The 12,134-nt window shown below is 38.4% G+C and overlaps 1 protein-coding gene across 6 annotated transcripts in view; it reads left to right on the forward strand.

Annotated features, from left to right (window-relative positions):
• The window catches only part of LOC139741709 (protein unc-13 homolog B-like), a 267,252-nt gene that overhangs the window by 231,643 nt on the left and 23,475 nt on the right, over window positions 1-12,134 (forward strand). For 4 of the 6 annotated variants that reach the window (XM_071652293.1, XM_071652296.1, XM_071652295.1 and 1 more), the window contains 3 exons: window positions 682-901; window positions 3,051-3,071; window positions 11,812-11,932. In XM_071652293.1, the coding sequence (XP_071508394.1) occupies window positions 682-901; window positions 3,051-3,071; window positions 11,812-11,932 (362 nt within the window). The remainder of the gene's footprint in view (window positions 1-681; window positions 902-3,050; window positions 3,072-11,811; window positions 11,933-12,134) is intronic. The other 2 variants (XM_071652294.1, XM_071652297.1) reach the window with 1 other exon arrangement.

The following is a 12,134-nucleotide window of genomic DNA, read 5'->3' on the forward strand; positions in this document are numbered from 1 at the left end:
TTATGTACATAACAGTTTAGAATTTGATTTATTGAATGACTCTCCTATTTCTGTTTTGGAAGCCATTCCTATTCTTTTACGCATCAAAAATTCCAAACCTATATTACTAACAAATTGGTATCGACCTCCGAACTCTAAGTGTGATGTTTTAGATCAATATGAACAATTCTTAGAATTCACCGAAAGCATCAATTGTCATCTGATTGTTATGGGAGATATAAATCTCGACATTAGTAAGGAGGTAGATGACTATGTTGTGAATCGATACAAACAGATTAATAGTATTTATTCTTTGCATTTCGTCAATTACAGCGAATGTACCAGAATAACAAACAAAACAGCTTCTTTAATAGATCATATGCTAACAAATAGCATTGAGATGATCAAATCGCATGGCGTTATACACAATGGAGTAAGTGATCACTCAATGAGCTACCTAATCTGGAAAGCTCATCAGGTTCATTCAGGTGTGAAATATGTTACATACAGAAAAACCAAAGATGTAGATATAGATATATTCAAGGCTGATCTCTCAAAACAGAACTGGGTGGAAGTTGAAGAGGAGGATTGTATTGATAAATGTACTGGAAAAGAAGACAAATGATTGGGAGATATCACAACTTGTTGAATGTATATTCTCTGTTGTTTCCCTCCATTTTTTTTCTATCATGCAATCATCAGAAAAGCCACGTGTACAAGAAAACCCTACAGGCCCTGATCTATCCAATCTCCAGCACCACGCCCCACAACTTTGAGATCTGGACGGCCACGGCCCCCACCTACTGCTACGAGTGCGAGGGGCTGCTCTGGGGTATCGCCCGCCAGGGCGTACGCTGCACCGAGTGCGGGGTCAAGTGTCACGAGAAGTGCAAGGACCTGCTGAATGCCGACTGCCTCCAGCGTAAGTTTCAAACAGTCGTGGCTACCACAAGACACTGGCCGCACCTTAAACTGTACCCCCCTTATTTCCGCTCATCTGGCAAACTTTACTTTGAAACAAGTTACACGCTGCAAAACTCTCCTATATTGAAATAGGGACTCCCTAAAAAGCTAGCCTCCACAAAATGATGCAGTGAAATGGTGGTACAATGCAAAAGACGTATGTATTATACCGGTTAGACAAAATACATTTTTGTTGACAAATCAAATATCTTTAAGCCATGTTTTATTCCTCCCCCCCCCCCCCCTCCTGTTTGGTTTTAAACACACTGTTAATTTGGGCTGATATTCAGTGTGATTCTCAGTGGATTGTGCCCTCATCTATGATTTGGCCCCAAACTTCCAAGGCTGCCTTCTTTTCCTCTCAGTTTGACAAAAAGAAAACACAAAAGACGATTAAAGCCATGACCAGTCTCTCTTCTCTCATCAGAGTGAAAACCTCCTCTCATCCTCCCTGCTCTTTCTCCAGTCCAACCCAGTGTTTTCTATCAAAGAATGTGAGAACAACAGACCCCCTCCTAAAATCAGTCTCCCCCTTCCTTTGGATATGTTTTTTTTTTTTTTCTTTTTTAACTGATCGACTAACTGCCCTCTTCCGGCCCCAAACGTTTTGACACTTATCCAACTTCCTGAATGCTAGCACCGAGCTTGCCCCAGTCATTTCTTAGCATTCGTATGTTGTCTTTGTTCATTATTTATTTTCCCCTTTGTATCATTACTTCTTGATCAGTAAAAAGAAAGCATGGAAATTGACCAAAGTTTTAATCTCTTCTAGTGATGAGCATCAATCTCTCGTGAAGTTGTTTCCTCCTTGTCTTTTGTATTATCAATCATGTTCTGCTGAAGTTGAATATTTATCGTGGTATTGATATTGATGAAATACAATTGTGAGCTTCTTAATAATCCTACTATTGAATAATACAAAACGGAATCAAGATAGAGTGTGTAGCGTATTGTCTGTCTCAGGAAAGGAGTTTGCCCCGTATCTCTAGTTATCTCATTTAGTCTCTGTAAATTTGATTTGTACCAGTAATTGATACACATACGTACATTAATTGTAGCTGAGGATTTAAGTTCCCATAATGGCATGAAAGACAACTCATCGCTACTGCTTCCTTGTATTGTCTCCATCTCGTTAAACATCCATGAGTCCATGTCTCAACATTGTGCTGACATTTTTGTTTTTTTTCATAACTTTCACATTTGTGGAAGGAGTCTTTGTAGAGCCAGTGATGAGGCCACCCAGAAATCTGCTGCAACTGAATTCCACATTAGAATGAGGGCACTGAATTTAACTATTTTCAAAGACATTTCTGTCAACATCAATTCTCCATGCTTCTGTTAAAGCTTAAGTTTCTGTCTTGGGGGGGGGGGTTCAGTTCTCATGGGCTACACCACCTCAGATTTATTGTTGATTCACAATATTCAAGTTTCTCTGTCAGCACAGTAGTCAATGTTTGCAAATGATCTTTGATCTTTGACAGGTACATATACCTTATTTCTTCTTCAGGATGATTATTCATTGACCTACAAGATATTGTGTGTAAATAATGAACATCAAGCCAAATGATTCCAGGGTGGGGAAAATTGCTTTAAAGGATGAAAAAGAAAAAAAAAAGAGCATGATGTAATTCATCATCATTAATTATGATAACCGCTTTTTCATGTTTGTTGGTGTTTTGTGTGTTAGTAGGATATGTGACATAATACATCTTAGACACTAACATTTTAGGAACTGACCCGTTGCATACAGGGAAAGTGGTAAGCCCTGTACAATATCTGTTGGGATTCCAGAATCTTGTAGGGAATGAGTTTAATGGTCAAGCAGCTTGACCGAAACATACATTTTAGGATGCTAAAAAGTTTGACCATGAAGTTGGAGGAATGTCTGTGTAAAAAAAAAAAAAAAAAAAAAAACATCTGTGGTCTTGATTTGTAACATTTCACCCATCCCAATATTGTCTTGATGTGGAGATCGCACAAGCATGCGTTCCTTCTACGACAGCGTGGGACTAACGGTAGACACCGGAGCATGCGAACAAGGGGGGAAATATCCCGTCGTAATGTCACATCCCAAACCCCTATCTTTGTTCTGTGTTTGTTGTTTGCAGTTTTCATGACTAAGAAGAACAGTAAGTCCTTTTTAATTTTTTATTCGAAAAACAAAAGGTATAAACAAGCATTGAAACAAACTTCCTTACTATCTCTTACCTCACCGTTTTCTGCAATTTTTTAATTCCACCCTTACCCACCCCCTCCCCCTTGTTATTTTCCCCAATGCTGACTATTCCATGTGCCCATTCCACAATAAACCAATCACATTTTAGTTGTCACCTGCGCTTCCATCTATCTATATTTTGCTAAATTTTCATTCAATGATTTGCAACGCATATCTCTCTAATTTTTTTTTCGTAACTGTGGATGAGATTTGTTGGCACCTTATTAGATGCTCTTAAAACTAGTATAAAAAGGGAACAAGTAGTGTCTAGAAGTCTGCTGTAGAGTAAAATCAGTTAAGGATATTGACCTTCTATTCAAAATTCACAGAGATTGGAAATTAAAGGGTTAAGCTTCAAATCTGTGTTGCCCCCACACTGATTTGGTGGGTTTTCTTCTTTTCATGGCCTCCTTTTGAGGTCCAGGACAAAGTTATGAAAAATATCAGTCTGAGCGATTCTGCCTCATGAGATTAAATGCAATGTATTTCCTCCCCTCCCCCTACCCAAATGAAAACTGACTCACTTTGATGTGTCGTGTGTGTGTGCATTGATTATACAGACCGGGCTAGGTGGGCATCCTCAATGATGGCAGAAGGTAGACCACAAACGATGTGATTGGTTCATTGGCATCCCACGCCCCCAGCCCCTCCCATCTCATTCTCCTTCAACTCTCCCCCTTTATACTCACACTCTCTCTCTCTCTCTCTCTCCTCCCCCGCCCCCCACCAACACCACACCTATCTATCACTACCCCCGATAGATCGTCATACACTTTCTTTTACCCCTTATGCTCCAACCCAAATCTTGGCTTCATCTTTCGCTGATTACTCCCCATCATTTTTTTTTTTTGCCATGTGGCTCCTTAAAGCTCTAGAATGCAGCGGCAGCCTTTCACTCGGTCCCTGCTCCATGAAGTGCTCCATGGCAGTTACAGTTTTACAATAGATGCAGTTTCTATGGCAACAGCCAGGCTACAAGCCAGACAGCCCTGAGCTTCCGGTCTGTTGCCCCGGTAACTGCAAATATTGTGTAACTTTACAGTGCAACATTGCGTTGCACACAGGCATTCATGTAGCGGGGGCAAAGAAGTTAATTATTACTAAGTACCACGATCGATGTGCCACATCAAGTTTGCTGCTTGTTTCCCTTTAAGATACACCCTAGATACCCCCTCCCAAACCCACTAAGATGACTTGTGTTTCTTCATTTTCACCTGAAAGGTTAAGTTCTAGGCTTGCATAGCTCCTCTTTAACTAGACAATTTCTCTGCCATGCTGTTTGACTGACAAGTTTTTTATTCAGCATGCGTCTTTTAAATCTTAGTGCATATTTTCTTCATGCGTGTATGGCTGTAGCACTTGCTACTAGAAAGTCTGCATTTTATAATCTTTTCTTTGTAGCTCTTCCAAGGGTATGAATTTAACTCAGAAAACACATACCACTTACACTAGCAAACACACACACCACACACATATACGCACACACACAGAATGTCTATTCTTTCTGTTGCTGTGTGTCCTACTGTGAGTTTGTTGCACACATATACATACATGTACTAGGGATCTTGGTCCTATCATAAAGTTCAGAGATTTATTCATCTCTTCTTTTTTTGTTCTTTTTTTTTTTTGGGGGGGGGGGGGATAGACTCTCTGCTAAATAACATTGACATTGGAATTCCAAAGAGTGGCAGTCTTCAGAATGCTTACAAGTATTATCCATCCTGAAAGTAAATCCAGACATTCAAATTGTAGCTGCAGAATTCCAATTGATTTGATTTCCTTTTGGTTTATCAAACATTCATTAAACATAAATTTCCTTAATACATAGCAAAGGAATGGTACAGAGTATGATCCTACAGTTCAGAGCGATTTACTTTATGAAACACATTATTTCATAGTCTTGGGAAAAACAGTTTGACAAGAGAAAAGAAAAAATGTGGGAGACCATCTTGTTTCATAGGAACTTGCACCATAATGTCCCCAAATCCCAAATCATAATCAATTGAGCAATAAATGATGTTGAAAGTTTTTGGGAGGTGATTCAGTCTAAATTGATTTGTTTTTAGCATTTTCACTTTTGAATAGACAACAATAACAAGAAGACAAACATGACAAAATGTAGTTTGAACAAAATATTAAATTTGATGTGTGAATATGAAATAGTGGTCAGTCCCAACTTTGTGTGCAGTAGTCATTTCTTGTACCAAAAGTGGAAAAATTGTGATGTTTAAGACTTTCTTCTTTTTTTTTTATAGTGTGCAAATTTTCTAGTTGACAACAAATTAATACAGTGTAGTGTTGATTGTTTTGCTGTTGGCCTTGCTTATTCCATGCGCTACTCTCTCTTCATTTCAAATTTGTATCAGCAAATGATGCACGCTGTTTTCCACCAGATGCTATTTTGTTCTTTTTTTTTTTGTTCAAACATCTTTTAAATTGTGTATATGTTTCAACTTTTCTCTCATTTCTGACAACTGTGTTAAGTTTAATGACATCCATGCCTGGTTTTATGTTGAAAGATGCATTAATTTTTCATTGCTTTGATATAACTTTGAATTGTGTCAAGATATATTGTGTCCAATTTTGTCAATTCTCTTGTTGTTGATGTTATATGTATGTCTAGATGTTGCATTCATGGAATTGATGTCAATATTAGATTGATAGTATGCCACACATATCAGGATTTATTTGCACATATGTTGCTTATATAATTTTGAGAAGTATACACTTTTTATTTTGTATATTGTGCATGGAATATTGTTTTTCAAAATTTCAATATAATCATCACTTGTTAAATAGATATGTATTTATTTAGACATAAAAAGGATTAGATACTTGAGAGAAATATTAGCGAATTTGACCTGCATTTGCCTGATGATATTTGGTGGGTCAAAGTTGCAAAGTTGAATATGACCTGGAATGATAATGCTGTTAGGTGTTTACAAGGACATCTAGGCAAGATATGAAATTCTGACCCTCTTTACGGTATCAAGCGGCCTCCTCACAAGATGTTAAGGATCTCATAACGATCAGGTTGATTATTTTCCACCCCACATTTGGACAAAATTGTTTGATAATAAAAACAACAAAAACAGAAAGCTGTGGAAATGTTCGATTTCAAAAGGCTTCATGGTTAGTAGGTTAGTTCCCTTCTACCTCAGTCTTTTTGAGAATCTCCCCCTTCCCTGCCCTTCCAATAAAAGATTTATCACAGTGATATATGTAAAGCAATTCTCAGCAACAGCATCTTGTTGTATTTTTTTTTCTTTTGTGACAAGATTTCATCTTAATGTGGTTGTGGCTAGTACTATTGGCGCACCATTACATTGAATGCCACCCTGGTTTCAACAAGGTCCAAAGCTGCATAGTAAAACTGTCCACGGGAGGGCATAGTTGTCCCTACTAAACATTTTGCAATTACCGGATGCCAAGAAAATTTGCTTTATTACCTTTAAAAATCATTGTGTTCTCTGTTTGTTTGGTACGTTCTCCTAATTCTCCGCTTCCCCAACGTGCATGTGATTGCGATGAGTGGCGGCCGTGTTGGCTGGTGCGGGCCGTCCACCACATGGTCATGATCCCCGCCATCCTCTGGGGTCACAGGTCGCCCGATGCGGACCGTAGTCTGGAAGAGGAGGCGGACCGTTTTGCCGTGATGATGGTCACGGAGGACACTGAAGATTTTAGCACGGTGGTGGAGGAAGAGGAGGAGGAGGAGGAGGAAGGGGAGGAGAAGCAGAGAAAGAAGAAGAAGAAGAAGGAAAAGAGAAAGGAGGAGGAGGAGGTTGATGAAGATGGAATCATGACAGAGGAGGAGGAGATAGGAGATATTGATGCGGAATGGGCGGTAGTGGATGAGGAGCCGGAGGATGGTAACTTCTGTCGGTGGTGGGATCCGCTTGCCTTGCAGCCTGAAATCGAAGGTTCTACAGTACTTCTCTTTGCAGTAGTTTCCAACTCAGTCTAGACTCTCAGACTTGCATTCCACTATAAATCACTTTTGATTGGTTTTCCAAGGGACGACAGACTTTCTCACTTTCCCGTTATTCTCCTGTCCTGCGTCATTTCTTCATTTGTCATATCGCTCATTGGTTCTTTCAAGGGGTGTTGAGGGCCAGCTCTTTGCAAACTAGTAGTCAAGTATGTTTTCTTCTTTTATTTCATCCACATCAGATTTTCAATACACTGTTCATTAGCACTCTCAAAGATTTGCATGTCAAAGTGCAAATAGGTAGATGGGATGGAAAAAAAGGGAAATCAATCTATGAAATTAATTCATAGTCATTTTCACTTTCACATCACGTACCACCAAGCAGTAGGTGGTTCTTTTTCTTTTTTAAAGCTAACCATCTTCTTCATTAAAACTGCTACTCTCATTTCATCTGCTGATTCTTTGCATCTTTAAATACTAGAACCGACATTTCAGCATGCAATGCTGATAAGTTTCATTTGTTTTCATCACTCAATATATCATAAAGACTTGGAGCTGATGTCGAAGAATGGTGAAATTTGCACTAGCTTTACTAGCCTTTAAAGCTGAAAGCTTGATATCATTCGCTGTCAATCAAAGCTAAATAGAAAAATCAATCTATTGGCAGGGGAAAATGACTAGTATATTTGTGATGGAAATACGTAATAGGTAATCATTATGGTGCAAAAAGGTAACCACTGAATTATATTGCCCCCCAAAAAGTTTTGAACAAGTAGAAATTGTGCAACATAAATTACATAACCAAAAGCTTCTAAATCTTTACTGCTGTAATACTACAAAGAAATTGATTAGAAGGCATGTAGTAGGTTAATGTCCAAATTCATTTTTTATTTTCAGGGCAAGAATGCTAATGAGGTCTTTCCATTTAAACCCATGATTAATAGGTGATCATGATCATGTTTTGAGTAGTTTGGATTAAACCCAATTTGAACTTTACGGTTTGAATGAGAATCTGTTATTTCTTACTTATATTTTGGGCTGAGCATCTTGGTCTACTTCATATTTCCTTTGAGTAATCTTACCTTCTTGTTAGGGACCACCTCATTTTCCTTGGGAATATATATAACGGATGTTTCCGGAAATAAATCACTTTGTTGCGCAGAAGACTAAAATTTGCTGCCATTGCTACTGCATGTCATGCTTTAGATTTGGAGTCCATTGATCAGAGGAAAAAAGCAAAAACATCTTTGCCCAGCTTTATATTACCCCCCAAAAATGGGGAAAAAATGAATAAATCAATCAATCAATCAATCAATCAATCAATCAATCAATCAATCAATCAATCAATCAATCAATCAATCAATCAATCAAACATACTTTCCTATCAGAGCAAATTTGTAAGCATTCAAGGAGCAGTAACTCCAGTAGCTTTACCTAATTTTTGTGCATATGTCTGTGTGTATGTACAACATGAAGAGGACTATCAAAGTGTAGATCAATGCCTTTACATGATATTGAGTTTGTACACCAGAAGAAAAACAAACTTTTTAACATCCGTCCATGTTCCTTTATCCCAGAATTCACAAGAACGCTTCACAAATGATTCATGATGAATTAGAGATATCGATGAGAAATACCTTGAAATACCCTTTCACTTGACTGGCTTGTCATGCAAAGATCTTAAGTCTACTATCTTTCCACACTTCAAATTCACACAAGTTTCCTGTTAACCCAAAATGGCTTGATGCCTTGCGGTGTACTTCATTCTTGATGTCAGTGGATGTTCGTCAGCCAACAGCCTGAGGAGACTTTGGAGTGTACAGAGTCCTGTGGTAAGGTACATTCAGGCCTGTGGTTTGCTGGATTTGGAGTTCAAGTCTTGTCGTTTTGATGGGTGTTGGTTTCAATGTTTGGATGGGGAGGAGATTTCCTTTGGATTGGCTGCTTTGCAGATGCTTAACAGCAGAGCTGATGGGAGCTGGGCGCGATGCTGGATTGTACTGCCAATGTATCCCTGTGTGGTGTGTTCGAGTGCTGAGAAAAGTGCATGCTGCTATTGAAAGATGCACCAAATCAAGAGATTTCTAGATGAAGTCCAAACAAAAGATATGTCTCATACCATACAGTTTTCTCTGTTGCTGTTTTCTTTTTTAATCATATCAATTCTCATACAAGTGCAGATATAGCCTATATCTAGTGTGTTCCTTTTTCTTCTCTGTCGGTTTTGTGCCCAGTGGTTCTTTGGTCGGTTAACTGCATTTTCAGGTCTGCATATAAACAGGGGGGCATTTCATGAAGCGTTTTGGTCGGATATTTTTCTGAAAAACTGTTACAAGCTACTGAAATCCTTGCATCTGATTGGCTGAGAGCAAGTTTGTCCGACAAAGTTGTCGGACAAAATGCTTCATGAAATGCCCCCCTGGTTGACTGAGGCCAACTGTAAATTCATCATCTAGTTTAGCATCATGCACAAGTGGCTAGAAAATTGAAATGAAAGATGATTCAAATAACTGATAGATAGAGTGCAACAAGACCATATGTTTCTGTCTCTGTCCTATCATGTTTGTATGCCTTCTGATTCTGTGATCAGCTTGCTGCATTTCTGGTCTGGAAAGAAGCAAGTTTGGTCAAGGGCCACCTTGCTACAGATGTACAACTGGTTTACATACATTGTGTTGCACTAAATGGTGATGATAATGATGATGAACCAAACAAATACATTAGAAATAGTGTACTGCTGCTTGACTCATATTATGCTCTTCTGTAGTGTGGTTATTTCATATTGCCACTTTTTCCCAGGCATCTGCTTATTGTGTTTCATCCCAAGTCTACAAATAAAGCAAGCAGGTAGAGGCAAACTTGCAACATGAAGTTTATTATCTTGTTTTTATAGGAAAAGGGACCATCCAAATATATCCCAGAAGTTGTGCAAATGTTGCAATGTTCAGCTTGTGCTCCACTATGCTACTCATTTCTTGTTTCTGTGTGTTGCTGTTTTGTGAATTTCTTTCTGTCTAAAGTTTGAGAATAATCAAATAAACATGATGCTTAGCATGTCATGCTATTGATTACTTTTACCGGTTATTTTTTGTTGTTGTTGTTAAAAGGGATATTGTATTTGCTATGCATGTTTCTCTTACTGATATTGCAAACCTTTTTATTCTGAAAAAAAAAAATACTTGTATATCAAAAGAAAAAGAAGATGGCACTTTTACAACTTGCAATTGAGATTTCAAATATACAGGGATGCATTGAACGATAATTGGAGCTTGGTTTCTTTACATATCTAAATTTTTAAGTAAAGAAGGTATTCTATAAGCCAGTAATCATGATTAATTCTGTGTATGGCTCATCTTAGCTAGAGGGCAGTTAATGCTGCCACAGAAGCACACAAAAATTGCTGCTCTGATATACATGTAGTAAGATTCAGAAATGGAAAGTCAGTCACATTTTTCGGAAATAATGTAGCGCTGTCTTCAAGAATATGCTTCATGGTGTCACATCTGAATGGGCCTCTTTAGAGAAGGATTTCACATTTGTGGGTGTCGCTGTTGTTGTTACCTTTTTTCTTTATTTTTCCTGTGGCCGTCTACTGCAATAGTTCAATCAGTTCTAATATTGGGTATGCCTTTCATTGCATGAGCTGCTCTCCAGAGAATGTCAATTTATAGTTGCACAAGAAAATGTGCGTATTTTTCTTCATAAACCATATTAGAGTGACTGCTTTTTCATATTCCATTGCAGATAACTATTTTGTTGCTTCTTTTATGCATGTGGAGCTCATGTTGTCTTGATCTTTTTGTTTTTTTATTTCTTTTTAATTTTGAGTGTATAATGTTTTTATTCATTTGTCATTGATACCATCTGGTGTAAGTCAAACATGCTGTGTTTTTGTTTGCCATTTTAAGAATTGTATTGCATATTTTGGAGTCACTTTCTTCCATAAAGGAAATCAGAAGAGCTTATTTGATTAGTGTACATCCAGCCTCGAATTGTGTTGTGATACGCACACAAATGTGAGATACAAAGACATGTTCGTGATATGCACGCTTGATCCGTCACGCACAGATTATCACAATGAAAAATGTAGGATAATGAATCAGAATTGTAGAAGGCAGTTCATGTGATTATTAGTTCACGAGTGGTATTATGTCATGACTTCTCAACAAGTTTTTTTTTTCTAGAAAGACTATTAATCAGACAGCCATGGATGTTGTCAACCAAAAATGTTGTATTTTAATAGTGAGAGCGCTGTTTGTGTTCTGCAGTCACTTACAGTGCATCTTTTAAAGTAGCAATTTGACATGGAGTCTCGCCAGGGGCAGCTTAAAGATACTTGAGGGATCCACACTCGCCCCTTATGAGTCGGCCAATCAAAGCACTTGAACAGAACACATCGAAGTGTTGTTGAAGAGTGTAACCCAATACTTCTGGACATGTAGTGTCTCATGTACAAGATGCATGGGGATATCAGAATCTTGTGGGAAAAGAGTTAACTAAACTCTAGGAAATTAAAAAAAAACACCCACACAGTCTGCTGCAGATATAAGATATAGGATGGTAGAATTGTGCCATCACAACCATCATATCCAGGGTAAGTGGTGTACCACCATCTGTGTTACTGAACAATATTGTTGTACCCAAGTTCGCGAAACCGACAAGAGCTGTCGGAAAGACGGTGGAATGACTGAAAAATGTGGGTTTCTTGCTCGTGTGATTGTAGGAGCGGCGGAGAAGAGTTCCAAGCACGGGGCGGAAGACAAGACACAGAACATCATCATGGCCATGAAGGACCGCATGAAGATCAGGGAGAGGAACAAGCCCGAAATATTTGAAATGATACGGTGAGACATGAATTCCATGACACTTTAATATCTACTGTAAAACATGATACATTGGCGGCATGAAATTTTCGCGAATTAGAGCCGACGGCCTTTTTCGTGGCATGAAATTTTCGCGAATTGCCACTGGCGTTCAATGCATATACAATGTAGTGTAGGCAAGAACTTTGGCGTGCATTTTAATTTTGCGAATCTTGGCGCTCGC

Source organism: Diadema antillarum, unplaced genomic scaffold (assembly GCF_040938485.1).
Source record: "Diadema antillarum isolate AM-2024a unplaced genomic scaffold, OU_Dant_1.0 seq00000946_RagTag, whole genome shotgun sequence".
In the NCBI taxonomy this organism is placed as follows: domain Eukaryota; kingdom Metazoa; phylum Echinodermata; class Echinoidea; order Diadematoida; family Diadematidae; genus Diadema; species Diadema antillarum.